At 40.4% G+C, this 27,991-nt stretch overlaps 1 protein-coding gene across 2 annotated transcripts; it reads right to left on the bottom strand.

Moving 5' to 3' along the window:
• On the bottom strand, positions 1–27,989 carry LOC129815305 (sodium- and chloride-dependent GABA transporter 2-like). 2 transcript variants are annotated; one of them, XM_055868987.1, is made up of 14 exons: positions 27,803–27,989; positions 25,073–25,207; positions 12,221–12,361; positions 11,190–11,280; positions 10,826–10,958; positions 10,450–10,584; positions 10,084–10,187; positions 9,468–9,592; positions 8,933–9,045; positions 8,699–8,836; positions 4,352–4,454; positions 2,507–2,607; positions 2,184–2,354; positions 1–1,918 (listed from the first exon to the last, which is right to left on the bottom strand). In XM_055868987.1, the coding sequence occupies exons 1-14, from the start codon at positions 27,987–27,989 to the stop codon at positions 1,799–1,801; spliced, it is 1,797 nt and encodes a 598-aa protein (XP_055724962.1). In that variant the 3' UTR covers positions 1–1,798. The 2 variants fall into 2 exon arrangements, with proteins under 2 accessions (XP_055724962.1, XP_055724963.1); XM_055868988.1 differs by lacking the exons at positions 25,073–25,207; positions 27,803–27,989 and adding an exon at positions 16,983–17,546.
• Between the last annotated feature and the right edge of the window lie 2 nt (positions 27,990–27,991).

Here is a 27,991-nt window from a genome sequence, read left to right as displayed (position 1 = left end):
TTTTGTTTTAAAGTGTTTTATTACATAAAGGTTAATACAAATCTTAAAAAACAGTATTAGTTAAAATAGTACATTTCCACATTGATAGTAGATACGACGTACACTGAGTGTACAAAACATTAGGAACACCTGCTCTTTCCATGACAGACTGACCAGGTGAATCGAGGCCAGTGATGTCACCTGTTAAAAGTGGTGCAACTCAATATTAGGAAGGTGTTCCTAATGTTTTGTACACTGTATATACACAATGTCCAAGATGTACTTGTTGACTTTCTAAAAATACACACAAATCTTCCACAGCAGAGTATTTTATCGCAAGACCAACAGTTTACCAACATGACTTCTATCAGAATACGAAGATAGCATGGAAAATACGGGTCTAGACGCACAAAAGTCGCTTTGTGGTCTGATTGTGTTCCGATGTGTCTGACCACTTTAGGAGGTGGTCAGGGATGCATTGCGGATTTCTCCTCAGTCTAGACGCAATAAGGCTACCGAAAGCACATACAGTGGGCGATGTCATCAGCACTACTCCCACAAGTCTCCATAAAACTTGCGTTTTGGGAAAGAGGCACCTGTTCATTATAACGTTGGAGGAAATAAATTCCTAGCATGAGGAACGTGTTTGCTGGACTCAAATGCTTGCCAGCTAGCTAATATTTTGAATAACTTTTTTTTGTTAGGCTAGTGTTATGCTAACCTGTTTTCAATCCCTTTAGCGTTGCTTGCTAGCTACAGATGTTAGCTGGCTAGTCAGCTACAGTAGTTAGCTATTGCCATCAGTGGTTAATCTTGACATATTTTGCCTATTCCACCATTTGTAGAATGCATACTGGCATTTGAATATAGCGTGGGAAAAGGGAATCCGGACACACAGTTGACACGGTAGACAATTAAAATGTAGGTGTAGACGTATGACTCGTTCAGAATTCCATGATCAGAAAGCTAAAGCTGCATAAACTGTCAAGTCTAGACACGGCCATATAGACATCAGAAATGGCTTTGGAGTTTACCAGTAGACTGCAATGCATTATCTTTTCGTGACCTTATGTACAGGGGTTTATTACACTATTGTTTATAATTCGATCCTGAGGCTGGTCATTTTGGTTCTTCAAATAAGAATAGTTCATTACAAAGAGTTCATTAAACGTGTACATGACACTGCAACAACATTTCCCCATGGGGACAATAAAGTCAGTAAAGTACAGGGTGTAATGTTAATTTCCCCAGTAAAATAAAAAGGTAAATGTCAATGTCTTGGATTGGATTGATTACCTATTGTATACAGAGTGTATACATACAGATTAGGCCTAGACTTAGACTAAAAAGCATGCTCAATGGAGATTCACCATTGAAAGTGATTTTTAGCATAGGACTAGGCTTAGTCTGGGAAACTGGTCAAAAATGTTTAGGTGATCTAGGTGTATCTTATTTATGAATGGTCTACAACTAATTATTTGAATCATATAAGAAAAATATTTTGCGATGATTTTACACATTATGCTACAAATGTTCAGTTAATACAAAATAAAAAAAATATGAACTATTCTTCAATCCAAACACAATACCAATACCGCAAGCACAACTCTGACCGGCTACTATATAAAACCCACAAAACCAAAACCCTTACTAATGAAGTTTCACAAATAGAGTATAATAGAATATAAAGGGATGGTTTCCCAGACACAAATTAAGCCTACTCCTGGACTAAAAAGAATGGTAAATAATATTTGGTCCAGGACTAGGCTTAATCTGGGTCTGGGAAACCGGCCCGAAAAGTAATAGCAGAACAGTCAGTCTATAGATTATTGTTGTAGGTCTTCTCATCTTCAGTAACACGGTCCAGAGCATAGAGACCTGCCATCTCCTTCTTCATCATAGGAAGGTCATCTGCTGGCTGACAGACTGTCTGGAGGCGCTGGGGAAGCAAAGAAGTCTCAATATAAGTATAATCAATTTGCTGCAAAAGTATTCTTCAAAATCTTAGAATAGCTCAGAAACTGTATGCTAGAGTTTAAAGGCCCAAATTAAAGGTTGCAGCATTTCTGACCAGATTCATTTGATTTTATTTAGCCTTTTTCATTTAAAAACATTTGTTTGTACCTCAATTTAACTTACTTGATGCAATCATTCACACTTTTAAATGTCCTAGGGAAAACGTTCCATCATATAATGTCACTGACCTTCCAGAACGTCCCTTTGGCCTGGTACAGTTTGTAGACCATGGTGATGGGGATGAGAGAGAGGGAGGACATAGCCAGGATCCAGCCTAGCCCATAGGCCCACCACGGGTACACATAGGTGTTGTTGAACTTCAGAGGGCTGTACTTCAGCAGCGAGAATACAAAGGTTACCTTGAAGAGATTTTTTTTTACAGCAATGTTGTTTCATTATTTCTTGACACTGTATTTAAATGGACAGCACAAAATTTTGTAAGCATAACTGCTTACAGTTATCAATAAATGAAAGTGAAAGAATTATAATAATGCACTGGTCTTAAACTCACGGTGCCAATAGTTGGAGTAATGTAGAGCCAACAGTACTTCAGCAGGGAGGAGGGCCTGTAGCCAATCATATCCTCAATGTTGTCAAAGAAGCGTTCAGCACCTTGGACAGAGACAGGCATGTGACAGTGACAAAATACTCATGAACAGTCCCTTTAAGGACTTTCAATTACTTTGTATCTTTACAGTGAGAAATATAATCTAGTGAGGAAGCTAGCTTTTCATATGTACACTACCATTCAAAAGTTTCGGGTCAATTTCCTTGTTCCTTGTTTTTGAAAGAAAAGCACACTTTTTGTCTATTAAAATATCGTCAAATTGATCAGAAATACAGTGTAGACATTAATGTTGTAAATGACTATTGTAGCTGGAAACGGCAGACTTTTTATGGAATATCTACATATGCGTACAGAGGCCCATTAGCAGCAACCGTCACTCCTGTGTTCCAATAGCACGTTGTGTTAGCTAATCCAAGTTTATCATTTTAAAAGGCTAATTGATCATTCAAAAACCCTTTTGAAATTATGTTAGCACAGCTGAAAAATGTTGTTCTGATTATAGAAGCAATAAAACTGGCCTTCGTTAGACTAGTTGAGTATCTGGAGCATCAGCATTTGTGGTTTGATTACAGGCTCAAAATGGCCAGAAACAAAGAACTTTCTTCTGAAACTCATCAGTCTATTCTTGTTCTGAGAAATAAAGGCTATTCCATGCTAGAAATTGCCAAGAAACTGAAGATCTCGTACAACGCTGTGTACTACTCCCTTCACAGAACAGCGCAAACTGTCTCTAACCAGAATAGAAATAAGAGTGGGAGGCCCCGGTGCAAAACTGAGCAAGAGGACAAGTGCATTAGAGTGTCTAGTTTGAGAAACAGACACCTCACAGTCCTCAAAACACCAGTCTCAATGTCAACAGTGAAGACGTGACTCCGCGATGCTGGCCTTCTAGGCAGAGTTGCAAAGAAAAAGCCATATGTCAGACTGGCCAATAAAAATAAAAGATTAAGATGGGCAAAAGAACACAAACACTGGACAGAGGAAGATTGGAAAAAAGTGTTATGGACAGACGAATCTAAGTTTGAGGTGTTCGGAACACAAAGAAGATCATTCGTGAGATGCAGAAAAAATGTAAAGATGCTATAGGAGTGCTTGACGCCATCTGTCAAGCATGGTGTAGGCAATGTGATGGTCTGGGGGTGCTTTGGTGGTGGTGGTAAAGTGGGAGATTTGTACAGAGTAAAAGGGATCTTGAAAAAGGAAGGCTATCACTCCATTTTGCAACGCCATGCCATACCCTGTGGACGGCACTTAAATTGGAGCCAATTTCCTCCTACAACAGAACAACGACCCAAAGCACAGCTCCAAACTATGCACAAACTATTTAGGGAAGAAGCAGTCAGCTGGTATTCTGTCTATAATGGAGTGGCCAGCACAGTCACCGGATCTCAACCCTATTGAGCTGTTGTGGGAGCAGCTTGAACATATGGTACGTAAGAAGTGCCCATCAAGCCAATCCAACTTGTGGGAGGTGCTTCAGGAAGCATGGGGTGAAATCTCTTCAGATTACCTCAACAAATTGACAACTAGAATGCCAAAGATCTGAAGGCTATAATTGCTGCAAATTGAGGATTCTTTGATGAAGCAAAGTTTGAAGGACACAATTATTATTTCAATTAAAAATAATTATTTATAACCTTGTCAACACCTTCACTATATTTCCTATTAATTTTGCAACTCATTTCATGCATGTTTTCATGGAAAACAAGGACATTTCTAAGTGACGCCAAACTTTTGAACAGTAGTGTATGTTTGCCCATGATTACATAGTGTAACGTCTATTCTTACCATATATCCATCCAATACTGAGTGACTGGCATATGGAGAGGAGCAGCAGAGTGGCACCACTGCACACATAATGATCAAACAGCTGGATGATGTAGAGGCCACCCTGTGAGAAAATAAAACTTGAATATAAAGTAAAATCAATGTTTACAGATTTAGTTATTGTAATAACCAACCATAAATGACTTGGATCAAAGTAGCTGAGTAAACTACACTGCATCCATACAGTGCATTCGGAAAGTATTCAGACTCCTTGACTTTTTCCACATTTTGTTACGTTACAGCTTTATTCTAAAATTGATTTAAAAAATGTTACTTGTTGAAGCACCTTTGGCAGCAATTACAGCCTTGAGACTTCTCGGTATGACGCTATAAGCTTAGCACACTAGTACTTCTGGAGTTTCTCCCATTCTTCTCTGCAGATCCTCTCAAGCTCTGTCAGGTTGGATGGGGAGCGTTACAGCTATTTTCAGGTCCCTCCAGAGATGTTCAATCAGGTTCAAATACGGGCTCTGGCTGGACCACTCAAGGACATTCAGAGACTTGTCCCAAAGCCACTCCTGCGTGGTCTTGGCAATGTGCTTAGGGTCGTTGTCCTGTTGAAAGGTGAACTCTTGCCCCAGTCTGAGGTCCTGAGCACTCTGGAGTAGGTTTTGATCAAGGATATCTCTGTACTTTGCTCCGTTCATCTTTCCCTTGATCCTGACTAGTCTTCCAGTCCCTGCCGCTGAAAAACATCATGCTGAGAGTGCCACCACCAAGCTTCACCGTAGGGATGCTATCAGGTTTCCTCCACGCTTGGCATTCAGGCTAAAGAGTTCAATCTTGGTTTCATCAGACCAGAGAATCTTGTTTCTCATGGTCTGAGAGTCTTTGGGTGCCTTTTGGCAAACTCCAAGCAGGCTGTCATATACCTTTTACTGACAGGTGTGTGCCTTTCCAAATCATGTCCAATCAATTGAATTTACCACAGTTGGCCTCCAATCAAGTTGTAGAAACATCTCAAGGATGATCAATGAAAACAGGATGCACCTGAGCTCAATTTTGAGTCTCATAGCAAAGGGTCTGAATACTTATCTGTTTTTTATTTGTAATACATTTGCAAAAATGTATAAAAACACGATTTTGCTTTGACATTATGGGCTGTTGTGTGTAGATTGACGAGGACAACATTTTCCAGAAATCAAGGGGTCTGAATACTTTCCAAATGCACTGTATGTCCCCCCATCTTCCAAAACCAAAGTTGCGCCCCTGGACACAGCTCCGCCACACCTTCATTTCTTTGATCACCCCGAATGAGTAGCACGACTACGCAGAGAGAAAAGTGCATACAGGGAATTATGTTCCAATTACGCGTGCATGCTTAAAACCTCTAACGAGTCACAAACCCGGATCCGGGATCCCCCCCATCAAAAAAGCTGACTAGCATAGCCTAGCCTAAAGCCACAGGGATATCATATAATAAAATGTTCATGAAATCACAAGTCCAAGACACCAAATGAAAGATACACATCTTGTGAATCCAGCCATCATTTCTGATTTTTAAAGTGTTTTACAGGGAAGACACAATATGTATTTCTATTAGCTAACCACCATAGCAAAAGACACAACTTTTTTTCCCACCATTTTTTTCCTGCATAGGTAGCTATCACAAATTCGACCAAATAAAGATATAAATAGTCACTAACCAAGAAACAACTTATCATATAACTTAACATATGTATTGTATAGCATATGTTTTGTTCGAAGAATGTGCATATTTCAGGTATAAATCCTAGTTTTACATTGCAGCCACCATCACAACTCTCACCAAAGCAACTAGAATAACTACAGAGAGCAACGTGAATTACTTAAATACTCATCATAAAACATTTATGAAAAATACACAGCGTACAGCAAATGAACGACAAAGATCTTGTGAATCCAGCCAATATTTCAGATTCTTTAAGTGTTTTACAGCGAAAACACAATTTAGCATTATATTAGCTTACTACAATAGCCAACCACACAGCAGCATTGATTCATGCACGTAGCGATAGCGAATAAACCAGCAAAAGATATTACATTTTTCACTAACCTTCTCAACTTCATCAGATGACAGTTCTATAACATCATATTACACAATACATATATTGTTTGTTCGAAAATGTGCATATTTAGCGGCACAAATCGTGATTATACAATGAGAATAGTAGCCAAGCTGCCAACAAAATGTCGGGAGAAATCTTGGGAGAGGCACCTAATCTAATCAATAACTAATCATAAACTTGACTAGAAAATACAGGTTGGACAGCAAATGAAAGATACATTAGTTCTTAATGCAACCGCTGTGTTAGATTTTTAAAATTAACGTTACTACGACATACAGCGTGCGTTAAAGCGAGACCGCACCGAAATTAATGGCGGAATAGTAGTTTTACATTTTTCAACAGAACAACGAATTAACATCATAAATAGTTCTTACTTTTTGATGAGCTTCCATCGGAATCTTGTGCAAGTGGTCCTTTGTCCAGAATCATCGTTGCTCGGTTGTAGATTGACGTCTTCAACTTAGGAATTAGCAGCAAACATTAGCTATGTGGCCCAGACGTGCCCAACTCTTCATAACGCAGCACAAAGAAATATCCGAAAATCGCAATATACTGATATAAACTGATATAACTCGGTTTAAAATAACTACATTATGATGTCTTTAACACCTATATCGAATAAAATCAGAGCCGGATATATCTAAGGCCTATAACGAGAGCTTTTCAGAATGCCATCCTGAGGTCTGTCTTGCGCCATGACAAACGTTGAAAAGAGTGCACCCCACGTTCCCAGACCCTTTATATGGCCTCAGATCTGCCTAGCAACTCCATTCCAATTCTCACTGCTTACTGACATCTAGGGGAAATTGTATGCAGTGCATGTCGACTCATAGATTACATGCAAATTAATAAACTGACACTGGAACAGAGTGCCCGATTTCAGATTTCTCACTTCCTGACAGGAAGTTAGCTGCAACTTGAGTTCTGTTTTACTCACAGATATAATTCAAACGGTTTTAGAAACTAGAGAGTGTTTTCTATCCAATAGTAATAATAATATGCATATTGTACGAGCAAGAATTGAGTACGAGGCAGTTTAATTTGGGAACGAATTTTTACAAAGTGAAAACAGCGCCCCCATATTGACGAAGTTTTAACTCAGGTACACAGTAAGGTGGGGGTTCTGACCTACGTTCTTTACCATCCCACTGGCCACACACTGGTTGAGTCAACGTTATTTCCACGTAATTTCATTGAATAGACATTGAAATGACGTCTGTGCCCAGTGGGGTCGTTTTGGACCTGTAGATATGTATATATGGATAGAGTGGAGTTTACTCAGCTAGGATCAGAGCTGATACATGCGACCACTAATTAACAACTATACTGAGTGTTGGTCACATTTTTCATGAGCTGAAATAAAATATGAATAAAATACCAGAAACGTTCCATTCGCACAAAAAGTACATTTTTTATTTAACTATTCCTCTCAAATGTTGTGCACAAATTTGTTTACATCCCTGTTAGTGAGAATTTCTCCTTTTCCAAGATAATCCATTAAACAGGTACACCTTGTACTGGGGGACAATAAAAGGCAACTAAAATGTGCAGTTTTTTCACACAACACAATGCCACAGATGTCTCAAGCTGAGGGAGTGTGCAATTGGCATGCAAGAATGTTGCCAGAGAATTTAATCTTCATTTGTCTACCATAAGCCGCCTCCAACTTAGTTTTAGAGAATTTGGCAGTACATCCAACCGGCCACACAACCACGTGTAACTACGCCAGCCCAGGACCTATACATCTGGCTTCTTCACATGTGGGATCATCTGAGGAGGGGGGATGCTGATGAGTACTTATGTCTGTAATAAAGCCCTTTTGTTGGGAAAAACTCATTCTGATTGGCTGGCCTGGTTCCCCAGTGAGTGGACCTGGCTCCCAAGTTGGTGGGCCTATGCCCTCACAGGCCCACCCATGGCTGTTCCCCTGCACAGTCATGTGAAATCCATAGATAAGGGCCTAAGGAATTAATTTAAATTGACAGATTTTCTTCTATGAACTAACTTAGTAAAATCGTTGAAATTTTTGCATGTTGTGTTTATATTTTTGTTCAGTATATTTTATGGTTTAGTTTTTGAAAAAGTGCTGCTTAGATCCAACCTTTCATTGCCATTCTTTTGAAGTTACTTCACTTACCTCACTATAACACTTCACAATTCATGTTCCTGATATTAAGTGTTCAGTTTTAGAGAACCACCTCTACCTGTGGTCATACAGCAACAACAGTTTGAGAGCTGGTGTGCAGCGAAGACCTCTCACCTCTGTGATCATGATAAGTCCAACCAGGTAGCAGCAGCAGCAGATGAGCAGCAGCAGAAGCTCCCTCCGGTAGCCCTTTCTGATGAGGTTGGGGTAGAAGTCCGTTACCGAGGTCATAAGGCTCTCAAGGGCGACAAACTGGGGAAAATGAGAGAGAAGGCAAGGTACATAGGATGGAAAGGTAAATGGAGGGACACAACAGGGACAGGACACCCAGGTGTGTTGAGCTCTAACCTGGCTATCCACTCCCAACAGGATGATCATGGTGAAGAAGCAGACAGCCCAGAACTGAGGGCAGGGGAGCAAGGACACTGCCTGAGGGTACACTATGAAGACCAGGCCAGGACCTTCAGCAGCACAACAATGAAAAAGTTACAGAATATATGTACCCAAATGCAATCTGATTGAATTAATTTAACGAGACATTCAGTTATGCATGTCAAAAAGGTAGATTTCATGAGCTGAGACAGTGCTTCTACCAGACAAGGTATAGATGCAGACAAAATGAAGTTCAGATGAAAGGTGAAGTAGGCGCAGGTCTCACTAACTAAAGAAGATGGGCCAGCTCTCTCTGATGATTAAAGTGCAGACTGAGGACAAGATAGAATATCAGATACTGTTTGTCTTGAACATCATTTTTCTATCTCAGCATTCCGCTCTCTCAGCCATCCACAATGCCTAGCAATTATGTTGTCAGACAGTACTTGGGGTGATCAGTAGGATAATAGGGAGTCATACCATTGTAGATTGATGTCCTTTAGCGACTCACCTGACTCAGCAACCACAGAGATGTCCACACCCTGTTCCCCAGCCATATAACCCAGTATGGAGAAAATGGCGAAACCAGACACGAAGCTGGTCCCACTGTTCAACAAGCACAGGTAGAAGGAATCTCTGCAAGGCACAAAACAAGTTTAACGTATAAATACACCTTCCTCTTTCACATACACTGTTGGCAAGGGTCTAATAAGATTTAAATACATGTTATTAACATTCAGGGCGATTGAGGTAATGTGTCATGAAACCTCCTGGCATAGGTGAATAAGCAAACTGTTATTATATGCTCTGAAGAGATCTTGACCTGCAGTGTTTGCCAGATGAAACCCTGAAGGCAGCTTGCTGTTGAAACGTTATTAAGTGATAAAAATAAATGCGTCAGAGCCATGACAGTGTGTGGTTTTTCTTTTCTATGCGTTCTACTTCTCCAGCCTGCACCTCACCTAACCAGATGTGCTTTTTCCTGTCTCCAGACTGACTGACTGAAGAGATCTTGTGACCATAGATCCTCCTGGTACTGCTAAATAAGCAAACTATGTGAGATCTTCAATGTACCAAATTATTACCTCCAATTTTTAATCAAACCCACACACTAGTTGAACCCTCACTTGTAGCAGTTGTTGTTGTATTTGTTGTAGCTTCCAAGAGAGGTCAGGTAGCCCAGGCATATGGCGTAAGAATAGAATATCTGGGTTCCTGCATCCATCCAAACCTTATTGACGAACAAACAGACAAAGAAGAGTTAAACTGAAGTCATAAACTGAATATGGTTAAGTAGCACAAGGGAAATGTATATCAGTAAGATGCGAGACTAAACAAGGACTTAGAGGGCCGGTTTCCTGGACACCAATTAAGCATACTCCTGGACTAAGGATGTTCAATGGAAATACTACATTTGAAGTGTTTTTTTTTGTTGTTGTCCAGGACTAATCTTAATCTGTGTCTGGGAAATTTGCCCAAACTACAGATAATACCTGTGGATCAGCTAGGCGTGTAACATTGGGATACAAGTAGTAGAATATGCCATCTTTAGCTCCTGGAAGGGTCACTCCTCGGACAAATAGCACCGCTAGCATTACATAGGGGAAGGTGGCCGTGAAGTAGGCTGCCTATAAATTAGTAGTACAGGATTAGTAGAATACAGAAAACACAATATAGCCAAGCATACTGGTATCACCATACCAACTATGGGCCCATCATTGCACCAAGTAACTTTAAAGCTACATCAAATAGCTGTCCCTCTGTTTATTTTATGTTTGTTTTGTTACCTCTGAATTCAAGATTGATTGAGATTGGAATGATGCACAATTATGAAACTACTGTCTGACTAATATATGAAATCAAAATCACCTTCCCTGTAGACCTAACTCCTTTCCAGATACAGAAGTAGCAGATGGCCCAGGACAGCAGAAGACACAGAGCCAGCTCCCATCTAATGCCTCCCAATGACTCAATTCCATCTGACATTCTCAGCACTCGCCGGCTGTAAGGAGAAATAGTTGACACAGCAATACATTTGATCACCAAAATAAAATATATTGTATGTAAATGTATTGTAGTCTATTGTATGCTTATAAGAATTATTTCACAATTACAATAGTTCCTTTTAAGAAATAAGACAATAGTATCTGATTAATTTCTAATTTGAGGAGTCAAGAATCTAATCACGAACGATGGAGTGGGGTTAAAAACACAGCATTTATTATAGACTTACTGCCAAAACTCCACAACGGAAGATGACACATTCAGGAGTGGAATAGTCCAATTGGTGCTGGCATTCTTGGTGCCAAATGTCACACAAGCATCTGAAATACATTCAAGTCTAGTTGAAACAGGTTATTAAGTTGACAGCTTTAAGTGGATATGCAACCTAATAGACAGATTCTCTTAATGTAATTGACTCAAAAGCAATATGAACCCTTAAAATGTTAAACGCTATTTCTTTCATTCTGAGATTTTTTTAAAAGAGGTCCGAGGACAAGGTAAACACTTTGATGTGCATGTGTGTGTGTGTGTGTGTGTGTGGGGGGGGGGGGGGGGGGGGGTTAGAAGATACCAGACAGCTCCTCTCCCCCATTATTCTCACTGTCTTCAGTATTTGTGCAAACTGTCAGAAGATGTTCACGTGAACACACTGATTGCTCATGATCTCCCCTCACTGAACTACCATGCCTGCAAGCAGTTCGAATTTTTTGTTGTTGATAAGAGTCGTTGAATTTCAGTGATGGATGTTACTTGTTAGCAGCACTCTGTGCTTCATTATTGTGGCGGCAGGTAGCCTAGTGGTTAGAGCGTTGGGCCAGTTGCTAGATCGAATCCCCGAGCTGACAAGGTTAAAATCTGTCTTTCTGCCCCTGAACAAGGCAGTTAACCCACTGTTCCTAGGCCATCATTGTAAATAATAATTTGTTCTTAACTGACTTGCCTAGTTAAGTAAAGGTTCAATTTTAAAAAAATAACTAGGCTACAGAGGTAGTTGCTCCTATAAAGATTATCGCAACCCAGCAGCCTCGAATACACCGTTTGATAAAACTGCCACCAAGTCAGGGGATTTGACCATTTGGGGACCTGTTACATTTCTGTTTTTAATTTCAAGAAATTATTAAATAGATATAGGCCATATAAAGTTGTGTTAAAAATCCGCCAGTGGGGACCCCTCAGGCAGCTGGGGGTTTGTTTCAGTTGAAACATATGAAACATAGCAGTCCTCCTCTGCACCAAATTTCAGTCATATATCGTAAATACCTGTGTTCCAGGCATTGTTGCAGTTAGCCCATGGCAGGTCAGCAGTGAAGGAGGAGAACAGGTAGAGGAAAGCCCACACCAGAATCACTATGTAGGTCATACATCCATATATAGTGATCACCTGGGCGGCATAGCCCATTCCTGATGAAGACAAGCAAAACATAGCAACATGCTCATAAAAAACTAACACGATTTTTCAATTTACCTTCACTGCAGTTGATTCCCAATGACAGTAGCCCCAAAGGCCTGTCCGGCACATAATTGAGTCTTGTCACCTTACTGTCCAAATGCATTGTGTGCAGCCGGCAAAACGTTCATATCCTTCGTGGACCGGTTAAAACATCAGGCGGCATAGGCTTCGATTTCTGTAACTTTATTTTGTACTTCCTAACAGGTTATAGTTATACGCGTGCCGCGATCAATCAGTTAGCACATCGGATATTTCCGAGTTTCCTAGTTCCGACTTGCACTTGAACGCGGCCTACAGCCAGGGCATTTTCGTCAGTTCGTGCACACATTTTTTCTCTCCAGGCAAGCCAAAGCATCGGAACTGGTTATCTGGCTTTATACAACGGGTGGGTCTAATCCTAAAACCGCATTCCAGCCGGTGTCTATTTAATGGAAGCCTTTCAAATGTAATCCAGTTAGAATCAGGAATTCCCCAGGGTAGCTGTTTAGGCCCCTTGCTTTTTTTTCAATTTTTACTAACAACATGCTACTGACTTTGAGTAAAGCCAGAGTATCTATGTATGCGGAATGACTCAACACTATACACGTCAGCTACTACAGGGACTGAAATGACTGGAACTTTCAACAAAGAGCTGCAGTTAGTTTCAGAGTGGGTGGCAAGAAATAAATTAGCACAAAATATTTCTAAAACTAAAAGCATTGTATTTGGAACAACACTCACTAAACCCAAACCTCAACTAAATCTTGTAATAAATCATGTGGAAATTGAGCAAGTTGAGATGACTAAACTGCTTGGAGTAACCATAGATTGTAAACTGTCATGGTCAAAACATATTGATGCAGTAGTAGCTAAGATGGGGAGAAGTTTGTCTATAATAAAGCGATGCTCTAAGGCAGGTCCTACAGGCCCTAGTTTTGTCGCACCTTAACTACTGTTCAGTCGTGTGGTCAGGTGCCACAAAAAAGGACTTAGGAAAATTGCAATTGGCTCAGAACAGGGCAGCATGGCTGGCCCTTGGATGTACACAGAGCGCTAATATTAATAGTATGCATGTCAAGCTCTCCTGGCTGAAAGTGGAGGAGAGATTGACTTCATCACTACTTTTATTTATGAGAGGTATTGACATGTTGAATGCACTGAGGTGTCTGTCTAAACTACTGGCACACAGTTCGGACACCCATGCATACCCCACAAGACATGCCACAAGAGGTCTCTTCACAGTCCCCAAGTCCAGAACAGACTACGGGAGGCACACATTACTACATAGAGCCATGACGACATGGAACTCTATTTCGCACCAAGTAACTGACGCAAGCAGCAAAATTTGATTTAAAAAACAGATAAAAAAACACCTTATGGAACAGCGCACACACACACACACACACACACACACACACACACACACACACACACACACACACACACACACACACACACACACACACACACACACACACACACACACACACACACACACACACACAAACACACACACACAATAACATACATACACATAGATTCAGTACTGTAGATATGTGGTAGTGGTGGAGTAGGGGCCTGAGGGCACACAGTGTGTTGCGAAATCTGTGAATGTATTAAAATGGTATAAACTGCCTTAATTTTGTTGGTCCCCAGGAAGAGTAGCTGCTGCATTGGTAGCAGCTAATGCGGATCCATAATAAATACAAATACAAATATATGTTACTACCAGCTAAATCTATGATGTTAAAATGCATTTTTACTCTGTTCCATTTGACTACACAATCCACTGTCTCATCAGCCCACCATAAAAAGCATCTAGACATTATTGCACATTCCTTTTAGACTAACATTTCGTTTTCAAAAGCAGAAATGTGTATAAGCCTTGCTGTCTGCCAACATTTGCAGCATTGTTTCAATATTCAAATTCGATCTCCAGATGTCCCAGGCCATAGTAATGAACAGGCTTGGGGTGTAACGGATTACATGTAATCAGTTACATGTAAGGGATTACCAAAAAGAAACAGTAACTGTAATCCATTACGTTACCAGCAAAAATATTGTAATCAGATTACAGATACTTTTGAAAAACTAGTCGATTACTTGGAGGATTACTTTTAAATCCAGAAAGGATGTTTGCGCAAAAACATATGACACTTCTCTGTTTTCTCAATGACATTCAAATCAGCAGTGAAAAAAGGCACACGTTTGTTTGTTCCACCTGAGTGAGTCTGACCACTATGATGACACACCAAATGTGTTTGATGGATCACGGGAAAAGAGCAGGAATAGGCTTTTGTAGGCTACAGTCCAAGCTATGTCTTCCAATGGTGCGACTGCTGTCGGCATCCAAAGATTATCCAACTTGAGTAAACGCTTGGAAGTAAGGATGACAGCAGTGGTGAAGTCTACAGCAATACGGATATCACTTATTATTGATATCTACATAGCGCATTGATGTGAATCACACTGCTGCTCTCTCATTTAGCTATTTGAGCCTTACTGATTGTGGTTGTTGTGGATGGCTGTTCACAAATCTAAATGTGTATTTGAACCCAGAAACTGTTTAACTTCTCTAGGGTAGGGGGCAGCATTTGGAATTTTGGATGAAAAGCATGCCCAAATTAAACTGCGCGCTACTCATCCCCAGAAGATAAGATATTCATATTATTAGTAGATTTGGATAGAAAACACTCTGATGTTTGAATCATGTCTGTGAGTATAACAGAACGTATTTAGCAGGCGAAACCCCGAGGACAAACCATTCAGATTTTTTTTTTAGGTCACTCTCTTTTCAATGAGGTTTCATTGGGAAACCAGATTTCTAAGGGACCTGCTTGCAGTACCTACCGCTTCCACTGGATGTCAACAGTCTTTAGAAATTGGTTGAGGTTATTCCTTTGTGTAATGAAGAAGTACGGCCATCTTGAAGGAGGGTCACTTGAAGTGTCCTGTTTGTTAGTGGCGCGAGACCAGAAAGCTAGCTACAGTTGGTTTTAATCCTGTATTGAACACAGATCATCCCGTCTTCAATTTTATCGACTATTTACGTAAGAAAATACCTAAAGTTGTATTACAAAAGTAGTTTGAAATTTTTTGGCAAAGTTTACAGGTAACTTTTGAGATATTTTGTAGTCATGTTTGAGCAAGTTGGAACCAGTGTTTTTCTGGATCAAACGCGCCAAATAAATTGACATTTTGGATATATATCGACGGAATTAATTGAACAAAAGGACCATTTGTGATGTTTATGGGACATATTAGAGTGCCAACAACAGAAGCTCGTCAAAGGTAAGGCATGAATTATATTTTTATTTCTGCGTTTTGTGTCGCGCCTGCAGGGTTGAAATATGCTTCTCTGTCTTTGTTTACTATTGTGCTATCCTCAGATAATAGCATCGTTTGCTTTCGCCGAAAAGCCTATTTGAATTCTGACATGTTGGCTGGATTCACAACCAGTGTAGCTTTAATTTGGTATCTTTCATATGTGATTTAATGAAAGTTTGATTTTTATAGTAATTTTCATAGTAATTCATTTGAATTTGGTGCTCTCAGGCTTTTTGCCAAGTGAGACAGTAGCGTCCCGCCTAAACTCAGATTTTTGGATATAAATATGAACTTTACCGAACAAAACATACATGTATTTTTTAACATGAAGTCCTATGAGTGTCATCTGATGAAGATCATCAAAGGTTAGTGATTAATTTTATCTCTATTTCTGCTTTTTGTTACTCCTCTCTTTGGCTGGAAAAATGGCTGTCTTTTTCTGTGACTTGGCTCTAACCTAACATAATCGTTTGGTGTGCTTTTGTCGTAAAACCTTTTTGAAATCGGACACTTTGGCTGGATTTACAACAAGTGTAGCTTTAAAATGTTGTAAAATACTTGCATGGTTGAGGAATTGAAATTATGGGATTTCTGTTGTTTTGAATTTGGCGCCCTACAGTTTCACTGGCTGTTGACGAGGTGGAACGCTACCGTCCCACATACCCTAGAGAAGTTAATTCAAGAAGTTAAAACTGTCCTATCAATCATTGTTTTTGAAACCAGTGGATAGCCAGTGAAAAATGCGCTCTTGCAACAGCTGCATAGTGTGGATCCCAGCCTATGGAATAAAAGTGGGGCTAATTCATGAAGATAAAAAAATAAAATCCATTGGCCTAATGGATACATGCTCAAACTCGCACACATTTCATAGACTCAAAGGGTCAATCTATAGTTGCTACGTCCATTTTTTGACTTGTAAATTATATATATTAATGTAAAGATATAATTTAATCATATTATTGTATGAGGTAGAAAGTGATGGGTTAGAAGAAGCCTACATCACCAACCAATAAAGTAAAATTGAACATCCATATATGGCCAGCTATTTAAACTTTAACATTGATTTATCCTGCAATAGATGTCGTTCAATTGGTAACATACATGTGTCTTCTTCTAATGCCTCTTTAGGGGAAAGTAATCTAAAAGCAACTGAATGTAATCTGATTACGTTACTGAGTTGGGGGTAATCCAAAAGTTACGTTACTGATTACAATTTTGGACAGGTAACTAGTAACTGTAACGAATTACATTTAGAAAGTAACCTACCCAACCTTGGTGTCGGGATGAGACAGACAGTCAGGCAGCTTTTCTCAGCCAGTCGAAATTATGAATCAGCTGGCATAATTTTTATGGATACATACAAAGAAATGTCAATTGAAAAAAGGTAAAATTAAATTAAGTCCAGCGAGTTTGTAGTCTTTCCAGCTTCAGTTTGAAGTGATTGTGCTAGTTGTGTTGTTGGATAGCTCCTCTGAACAACAGTGTCCTGACGAGTGAGCACATTTTCTATGCCAGGCAAAATCCCGCCTCATTAGCTCATAGATGTATCCAAGTAAATGTCACCAGAAAACAGCTTAAACAAATCCAAATGCGGCTACTTTGCTGTTATTCTGGCTGCACTTGTGACTAAATTAGCCGTAGTTGACTAGCTAGCAAGCAAGGGATAAGAACGTTGCCAGGCAGTATGGCAATGGAACATTTATAACAAACAACTGGGTCGTGTCTATAGATACAGAACAAAAAGACTGAACGACTGGGTTGCGTCTCTAGCAACTGAATCGAGAGAACCAACAACAAATTCATCAAAATTATGTTTCTAATGAAAATATGTAAATCATTATTTGAATATATTGGTAACCCGTTGTATAAAAGTGATAATGCGCTTGAAGCCAGTGTTTGGAGGATATATTGGCACGGTTTGCCAGCCCTCGACATTGTCTCAAGCCCAACAACACCCGTGCCAATATATCCTCCAAACACCGGCTACCCGGGCATTATCATTTAATTATTCAATGGTGGGTCTAATCCTGAATGCTGATTGGTTAAAACCGCATTCCAGCCCACAAGATACCACTGGCTAAATCTATGATGTCAATATGCCTATTTACTCTGTTCCATCTGACTGCGCAATCCACTGTCTCATCAGCCCAGCCAGGCAATTTCTAAAATGTTTTCCTATTTAGTTGCCTTACAACCTGTAATTACAATTTATTTTTGGGGGGTTTGTATTTGATTTACACAACATGCCTACCACTTTGAAAATGAAAAATATTTATTATTGTGAAATAAACAAGAAATAAGACAAAAAAAACAGAAAACTTGTCACGACTTCCACCGAAGGTGGCTCCTCTCCCTGTTCGGGCCACTCTCAGCGGTCGTCGTCACCGGTCTACTAGCTGCCACCGATTCCTTTTTATTTTCTGTTGGTTTGGTCTTGATTGTTTTCACCTGTATCTTATTTGTTGTTAATTAGGGGCTATTTAAACTCCCAGGTCCCGCCTGCTGTTGTGCGGGCTTATCCTTTATGTCAGTGGTGTATTATTGTTTTTGCTTTTATGTGTTGGCTGTCTGTTATTTTCCCTGCTTGAGGGACTATTCGTTTTATTGGTCATTTTGCCTGGTTGTTGGCTGGACCCAGCTGAAATAAACGTATTCATTGAAAGCACTGCTCTCTGCGCATGACTCCACACCCACCACTCCTAGCGATCCGTGACAAAACTTGAGCGTGCATAACTATTCACCCCCCCAAAGTCAATACTTTGTAGAGACCCATCTCTTGGGGTATGTCTCTATAAGCTTGGCACATCTAGCCACTGGGATTTTTGCCCATTCTTCAAGGCAAAACTGCTCCAGCTCCTTCAAGTTGGATTGGTTCCGCTGGTGTACAGCAATCTTTAAGTCATACCACAGATTCTCAATTGGATTGAGGTCTGGGCTTTGACTAGGCTATTCCAAGACATCTAAATGTTTCCCCTTAAACCACTCGAGTGTTGCTTTAGCAGTATGCTTAGGGTCATTGTCCTGCTGAAAGGTGAACCTCCGTCCCAGTCTCAAATCTCTGGAAGACTGAAACAGCTTTCCCTCAAGAATTTCTCTGTATTTAGCGCCATCCAGCATTCCTTCAATTCTGAACAGTTTCCCAGTCCCTGCCAATGAAAAACATGTTTTTCAAACATGAAAAAGCTACATTTTTGCCTCATCTGACCAGAGTACCTTCTATACACTATCTCCCCAAACCCATCACTCCATCCCACTACTTTGGCCCTAAACCATCCTACACCAAGCCATCGGCTTGGGAGGCCGGAACCCCGTCTCTCAACTTCCTGTAGATCTTCTGCACTAAAATCTCTCATTCCCAAATATTTCTCTGCTGCTGTAACTACCACATCTATCTTCTGTGATTTCCGCTTCATCAGTTTAGTGCAGTTGATCACCATGGCTATAAACGCATGAAATCTAACCTAAGTCAAACTCATCCTCTCTGGCTCTCTTTCTTAAGGCCTACTCACTGAGGGCCTTCCAGTCGACACACTCAGCCTTGGGCTATCCTTGCCTTTCTTCACTGCCTCAGCATAGGAAACTTTTTGCATCCACTCTGGAAATCTCAACCTGTCTCTCTCTCACAGGGTTCGTTGGATACCCAGCTGCATGGGCACCACCACAGTTGACACACAGTACTTTCTCTATCCCAACTGTACACTATCTCTGACTATGCCCTCCTGAACATTTCTCACGTCTTGGGATCTCCCTTCTACACACTGCTGCAACATGTCCGAATCCTTTGCACCTACAGCACCGACGCGGGTTCGGAAACATAAGCCCTCACATAATAGCAAATATACCCAAACCTGACTTTATCAGGTAGAAACTCTGTATCAAAGCTCAACAAGACAGACAGGATGTTCTCAGTCTCGCCAGTGGGTCTATGTCTAACCAAATGTAGAGCATCACAAGCAATAGGAATATTCCTTTTCATTTGATCCGCATGATTCGAAGCACCCGCTTCCTCTGGGAGGCAGATACACAAAAAATCTAAACAATTCCACTTCTCAAAACAAATGTCACCATACCCAGTTTGTCCTTTACCCAGCTTAGCACAATGTATGGGTCGGCCAAAAAGCAGGAATTCACTCTTTCCAAAAATATCACTCCTACCAGTCCAAAATCATCTCTGGTAGGACTCTCAGGGTAAACATTGGAAGACCAGACCTGTCACCGCAGGTAGGCCCACTACATCCTGGACTGGCTCGACTTCAGAGTGCTCACCACTACCGACTAACTCAATTTTGAGACTATCAAGGTACTCAAGAGTATGAAGACATAAGTAAGATTACTTGGTTTGCAATCAGGAGACATAGGTATGTACAACTCAAATTAAGGTGTATACTCAGGAGATGAATCTCTGATCTTAACAGCGCCATTCTTATGCTTTCATGCCATCGCAATTCTGACCCTCAGCCCAGGAGAGCAAAAAAAAACGGTTTCTCGTTTTTCAAGCAAAGGTCTTATAAGGGAATATGCGAGCTCATTCGTTCAGAACTTGCTAACTGGTTGAACGCAGCATGTAGGTGTCTATGCCTCAATTAGCAAGACGGACATTTCTAAGTTTCCTAGTTCCGACAAGCACCTGAAAGCGCCATTGGTTTCCAAACGATATGGACATATTCAATCTCTCACTATCCCAGCCTGCTGTCCCCACTTGCTTCAAGATGTCCACCATTGTTCCTGTAACCAAGAAAGCAAAGATAACTGAACTTTGAGGCTAGTTAAGGATCACATCACCTCCACCTTACCTGACACCTTAGACCCACTTCAATTTGCATACCGCCCCAATAGAACCTCAGACAATGTAATTGCCATCGCACTGCACACAGCCCTATCCCATCTGGACAAGAAGAATACCTGTGTAAGAATGCTGTTCATTGACTATAGTTTAGCCTACAACAGCATAGTACCCTCCAAGATCATCATTAAGCTCGGGCCCTGGGTCTGAACCCCGTCCTGTGCAACTGGGTCCTGGACTTCCTGACGGGCTGCCCCCAGGTGGTGAAGGTAAGAAACAACACCTTTACTTCGCTGATCCTCAACACAGGGGTGCGTGGCCAAGCATGCCTCCAACTCAATCATCAAGTTTGCAGACGACACAACAGTTGTAAGCCTGATTACCAACAATGACGAGACAGCCTACAGGGAGGAGGTGAGGGCCCTGGCGGAGTGGTGTCAGGAGAATAACCTCTCTCTCAACTTCAACAAAATGAAGGGGCTGATCGTGGACTTCAGGAAACAGCAGAGAGAGCACACCCCTATCCACATCGACGGGACCGCAGTGGAGGTGAAAAGCTTCAAGTTCCTTGGCGTATACATCACCAACGATCTGAAATGGTCCACCCACACAGATAGTGTGGTGAAGGAGGAAAGCATCTCTTCAAGCATCTCTTGAAGCATCTCTTCAACCTCAGGAGGCTGAAGAAATGTGGCTTGGCCCCTAAGACACTCACAAACTTTTACAGATGCACAATTGAGAGAATCCTGTCAGGCTGTATCACCGCCTGGTAAGGCAACTGCACTGCCCGCAACCACAGGGCTCTCCAGAGGGTGGTGCAGTCTGCCCAATGCCTGCCCTCCAGGACACATACAGCACCCAATGTCACAAGAAGGCCAAAAAGATCATCAGGGACATCAACCACCCAAGCCACTGCCTGTTCACCCTGCTACTATCCAGAAGGCAAGGTCAGTACAGGTGCAAAAAAACTGGGACCGAGAGACTGAAAAACAGCTTCTATCTCAAGGCCATCAGACTGTTAAATAGCCATCACTAGCCGGCTACCACCCATTACTCAACCCTGCACCTTAGAGGCTGCTGCCCTTTATACATAGACATGGAATCACTGGTCACTTTAATAGTGTTTAATTACTGCTTTACTCATTTCATATGTATATACTGTATTCTATTCTACTGTATTTTAGTCAATGCCACTCCGACATTGCTCGTCCTAATATTTATATATTGCTTAACTCCATTCTTTTACTTTAGATTTGTGTGTATTATTGTGAATTATTAGATATTACTGCACTGGTGGAGCTAGGAACACAATCATTTCACTACACCCGCAATAACATCTACTAAATATGTGTATGTGACCAATAAAATTAGATTTGATGTAATACAGCGCTGTGTTAATTTAGGGGTGAGAAAACGGACTGATGCAACCTGATTGGCTGAACGCAATACACAACATCTTGGATTAGCATTTAGTCACTGGTGGTGGAAAATGGTTTTTCATAATGAAAGTAAGCATATTTTCCCAGTTTTTTTTCTCAAATTTTCGCACAATTAAATATATTTAAGGAGGAAAATGCAGCCTATGCAGCCTGAATGGAGAATGTTTTAGGTATAAATTGGTCCATGAGGGATACAAAACTATTGCCGGCTGCATACAATGCATTTGGACGGTAAAATGACACGACTCAATATCGCCATCTGCCGACCTTTGGGCTTCCATGATAGATTTAGTCAGATTAAGGTTACCACAGGGCCACATTCATTCTGAAAATACTGTATGTCTAAAATCCAAATCAATTTATGTTTCAAGTAGCCCTTCCGAAGACTATCTGATTTTTAAACACATTTTTTATTTGTGTGTGTGTGTGCTTGCTTCAGCTGTGCGATCATGACATCAATTAATGTGGGACTCGGACTCAGTTGGTAAAAGCATGGCTCTAGTAGCAACACCAGGGTCATGAAGGGTTCATTTCCTGCTGCTAAGATGTATGCTATCTCTGTGCAGTTAGACACTTTAGCTAAAAGGATCAGCTAAATGGCATATATTATTATTAATTTTAAAAAGTGAACATTTAATTCAGACACGGTCTTCAGAAAGGGACGCTGTTGTAATATTAGTTGGATATACACTACCGGTAAAAGGTTTTAGAACATTCAAGGGTTTTTCTTTATTTTTACTATTTTCTACATTGTAGAATAATAGTGAATACATCAAAACTATGAAATAGCACAAATGGAATCATGTAGTAACCAAAAAAGTGTTAAACAATTGAAAATATATTTTATATTTGAGATTCTTCAAATAGCTACCCTTTGCCTTGATGACAGCTTTGTACACTCTTGGCATTCTTTCAACCAGCTTCCTGAGGTAGTCACCAGGAATGCATTTCAATTAACAGGCGTGCCTTCTTAAAAGTGAATTTGTGGAATTTCTTTCCTTCTTAATGCGTTTGAGCCAATCAGTTGTGTTGTGACTACGTAGGGGGGTATACAGAAGATAGCCCTATTTGGTAAAAGACCTAGTCCATATTATGGCAAAAACAACTCAAATAACCAAAGAGAAACGACAGTCTATCATTACTTTTACTTTAAGACATGAATGTCAGTCAATACGGAAAATTTCAAAAACTTTTGAACGTTTCTTCAAGTACAGTCGTAAAAACCATCAAGCGCTATGATGAAACTGGCTCTCATGAGGACCGTCACAGGAATGGAAGACCCAGAGGTACCTCTGCTGCAGAGGATAAGTTCATTAGAGTTACCAGCCTCAGAAATTGCAGCCCAAATAAATGCTTCACGGAGACAAGTAACAGACACATCTCAACATCAACTGTTCAGAGGAGACTGTGTGAATCAGTTCTTCATGGTCAAATTGCTGCAAAGAAACCACTACTTAGGGACACCAATAAGAAGAATAGACTTGCTTGGGCCAAGAAACACGAGCAATGAATATTAGACCGGTGGAAATGTGTCCTTTGGTCTGGAGTCCAAATTGGAGATTTTTGGTTCCAACCGCTGTGTCTTTGTGAGACGCGGTGTGCGTGAACGGATGATCTCTGCATGTGTATTTCCCTCCATAAAGCATGGGGGAGGAGGTGTTATGGTGTGGGGATGCTTTGCTGGTGACACTGTCTGTGATTAACTTTGAATTCAAGGCACACTTAACCAGCGTGGCTACCACAGTATTCTGCAGCGATACCCTATCCCATCTGGTTTGGGCTCAGTGTGTCACGATCGACCATGGGAGAGAGAGAGGACCAAGGCGCAGCATGTAAAAAATACATCTTCTCTTTATTTAGGAGAAAACGAACGAAGCAAAACAACAAATAGACGACCGTGAAGCTATAACTGAACAAAATGCAAACATGCAACCTAGACACAGACCTAGACAATGATCCCACCAAAACATGATGCCTATGGCCGCCTAAAATATGGCTCCCAATCAGAGACAAATGAAAGACATCTGTCTCTAATTGAGAACCACTCAGGCAATCATAGACATACCTAGAACATTCACTCAACCATAGACATACCTAGAAACACTCACTCAACACAAACCCATACACTAAACCCAACACCCCCTTTTCCATATAACCACCCAAAACGAGACAAAACACAAACATTCCCCGTGTCACACCCTGACCTAACTAAAATAATAAAGAAAACAAAGAATACTAAGGCCAGGGCGTGACACAGTGGGACTATCATTTGTTTTTCAACAGGACAATGACCCAATACACCTCCAGGCTGTGTAAGGGCTATTTTACCAAGAAGGAGAGTGATAGAGTGCTGCATCAGATCACCCAAATCACCACACAATCCCCCTACCTCAACCAAATTGAGATGGTTTGGGATGAGTCGGACCGCAGAGTGAAGGAAAAGCAGTCACCAAGTGGTCAGCATATGTGGTAACTCCTTCAAGACTGTTGGAAAAGCATTCCAGGTGAAGCTGGTTGAGAGAATGCCAAGAGTGTGCAAAGCTGTCATCAAGGCAAAGGGTGGCTAGTTGAGGAATCTCACATTTATAATATTTTAATTTGCTTAACACTTTTTTGGTTACTTCATGATTCCATATGTGTTATTTCACAGTTTTGATGTCTTCACTATTATTCTACAATGTAGAAAATAGTCAAAATAAAGAAAAACCCTTGAATGAGTAGGTGTTCAAAAACTTTTGAACGGTAATAAATGGGGGCCCTATGTAACTGCACAAAAATCTTCATGAATGAAGATCACAAAGCAATTATTTGTTTCGTGTCTCAGCACGAATAAGGAACCACACCTACTCATTCTACTCTAAGTCTCACTCTACTATTCATTGCAAAGTGGTTTATCTTGTTTACTTCATTATGGTTTATACTTTACATTATGATGTACCATAATCTTTCTAACTTTACTGTGCTGTAGCAAGACCATGCAAGACATCTACATTATGAAATGCGGAAAGCACATAATAAAGGCTCATCCTACGAGAGAATTTGTCACAATGAAAACAATGTAGCCTACTTGGGCTGCAGCAAAGGCATTTGAAAACATCACTTTTAAGTGCACAGAACTGTACAGCAATACTCACCCTCAAACAGCGGGCAGATTTTCCTCCAGCAGGTGATGCCCCCCTGGCTGGTGTACTGTCCCAGAGCCGTCTCCAGGATGAACAGAGGGATGCCACAGGTCACCAAGTACAGGATGTACGGGATGAAGAACGCACCTACAGTACAGGAAGGGGTCACACATATTAGGACTCCATATACAATGATTGATGTTAATCTATGTTCAAACTTTAACCTTCAGTTGACAATATCTTGTGAAAGCTGCTTTGGTTCTGGGTGCTGAGATTAAGTTGACACTGACAGTATGCATAAGTCTTTGTATCTTGCATCATTATACATCTGATCAAACCAATTTTTTTTCATGCCACTTTAAATTTACATTTGTCTCATGGATCACACCCTCACAATATACTCAGTTTTAGAAATCAAATTCCTGTTGCCTGCGACAGATGACTTCTCAGCCGTGTTCAACCATCATCAATACTGAACGGGTCACATTACTGATATCTAAATCTAGTGTCAACTATCTCCCTACATCTGAGAGACACACTACTGTGCAAACCAAACACACTCCTGAAAGTGCAGTGTGGAAAATCCCCCCCAAAAATCATCTTTAAATTGTTACCATGCAAGGTGAATTAATGTATACTTACTTATCTCAAAGGAATGGGAATGCGAAACCAGCACAATGACCATGGGGTCAGATGGTATGAGTTTTCAGGGGGTTCAACTACAGTATTTGGATGCAGCTTTGTTTCTTTGTATCATTTAAAGGAGCTTTATGCTAAACAACAAACCAATCCTTCTCTTTTCTCTTTTTGCCTGATCTCACATCTGACCAGGCAGCAAATCAACCATGCATGTGTAAACAAGACAGAGAGACTTGGATAAAATAATAGGATAATTTCATCATATGCTCTCACAACCAAACTTTTTATGAAAAGAGAACAAATTTGGAAACTTCAATGTAATGTTATTAGGAGTGTAAAGTGTGTTATACAACATTATATGTTCTATTATCTATTGTAGAATCACATACAAGTTAAGCATGTAGTATACACTGAGTGTACAAAACATTAGGAACACCTTCCTAATATTGAGTTGCACCTCCCTTTTGCCCTCAGAACAGCATCAATTCATCGGGGTATCGACTACACAATGTGTCGAAAGCATTCCACAGAGATGCTGGCCCATGTTGACTCCAATGATTCCCACAGTTGTGTTAAGTTGGCCGGATGTCCTTTGGGTGGTGGACCATTCTTGATACACACGGGAAACTGTTGAGTGTAAAAAACCCAGCATCGTTGCAGTTCCTGACACACTCAACCCGGTGCCACCTACTACCATACCCCGTTCAAAGGCACTTAAATCGTTTGTCTTGCTCATTCACCCTCTGAATGGCACACATACACAATCCATGTCTCAATTGTCTCAAGGCTTAAAATCCTTCTTTAACCTCTCTCCTCTCCCTCATCTACACTGATTGATGGAATCATAGCTTTCACCTGAATTCACCTTGTCAGTCTGTCATGCAAAGAGCAGGTGTTCCTGTTTTGTACACTCAGTGTATATTGTAAACTGTAATAATATACACAAAATATATGCAAGATGCAAATAAGTGAACAATATTAAATAAGATCAAAAATGTTTTTGGTTAATTTCATGTTCTCTGATGTAACACTGAATGGTGTTTAGGTACAAAACGGCAAGAAATTTTGCAGGAATTAAAAAAAACAACTATTGCTTAATCGTGGGAATCTAAAATGAAGACAGAGCTGGTGACCTTAATAACAGTATTCTAGCGAGCCAGAACCAACTCGCGAGCTAGCCAACTGGCTCAATGTAAGAATAGCTGTTATGAGACATTAGATCAACAGCCACATACCTCACAGACTGTACCTATTTCATATTATTACTTATTATTTGTATTACTGACCCATAACTATGAGAAGTATTTTGGAAGTTCTAAAGAACATTTCGGAAGTTCTAAAGAACATTTTTAAAGGGACCTATCCCCCTAAACACTAAACACTTCTACATTAATACGGATGCTACCATGATTACGGATGATCCTGAATTAATCATGAATAATGATGAGTGAGAAAGTTACATATGCACAAATATCATACACAAGACATGCTAACCTCTCACCATTACAATAACAAGGGAGGTTAGCACCTTTCTGAGGGAGAGGGAGCATGATATTTGTGCGTCTGTAACTTTCTCATTCATCATTATTCACGATCCATTCAGTATTATCCGTAATCATGGTAGCATCCACATTAATATAGAAGTGTTTTGAAACATGTTCTATTCTTATTTACAATAAAAATGACTCCAAAATGATACAAATACATTATTTACCATGAATTTCTATTGGGCACAAAATAATCTGAAACAAAACCAAAACAAACAGAAAATGCATCCAATAAGTTTGTAGAGTCACAAGCTTGACATAATCATTGCGTGCTAGGAAAATACTAAACTTTTGACTACTTTAATTCACATATAATTAACATTTGGTCCCCTAAAATGGTGGGACTATGAACAAAAAGTGCTATAATTTCTAACCGGTTTACCCAATATGAATGGAAATACTCTCAAATTAAAGCTGACAGTTTGCACTTTAACCTCATTGTCATTGTATCATTTCAAATCCAAAGTTCTGGAGTACAGAGCCAAACTATTGTCCCAATACTTTTGGAGCTCTCTGTATTTAACCAAAAGACAAAAATAGGACTATGTTGACTCACCCCCACCGTTCTTGTAACAAAGATAGGGAAATCTCCATATATTTCCAAGTCCAACAATAGCGCCAGCCACAGTTAGAATAAACTCAAATTTGTTCTCCCACTGGCCTCGTTCATTGACCCTCTGTTGGGCATCCTGCATCGGTCTGGGTAGAGTCTCATGCCTGCCTGCCAAGAGAGGACCTGCCATCC

The sequence above is a fragment of the Salvelinus fontinalis genome, chromosome 18 (assembly GCF_029448725.1).
Source record: "Salvelinus fontinalis isolate EN_2023a chromosome 18, ASM2944872v1, whole genome shotgun sequence".
Classification (NCBI taxonomy): domain Eukaryota; kingdom Metazoa; phylum Chordata; class Actinopteri; order Salmoniformes; family Salmonidae; genus Salvelinus; species Salvelinus fontinalis.
This window is presented reverse-complemented; position numbering and strand designations above follow the sequence as displayed.

Coding starts and splice junctions, on each gene's coding strand:
- LOC129815305 (XM_055868987.1), bottom strand. CDS start 27,989: ATGGCAGGTCCTCTCTTGGCAGGCAGGCATGAGACTCTACCCAGACCG. Junction 4,455..8,698: donor GACTTATCATGATCACAGAG/GTGAGAGGTCTT, acceptor ATTTTCTCACAG/GGTGGCCTCTACATCATCCA. Junction 2,608..4,351: donor CAGTATTGGATGGATATATG/GTAAGAATAGAC, acceptor TCTCTGTCCAAG/GTGCTGAACGCTTCTTTGAC.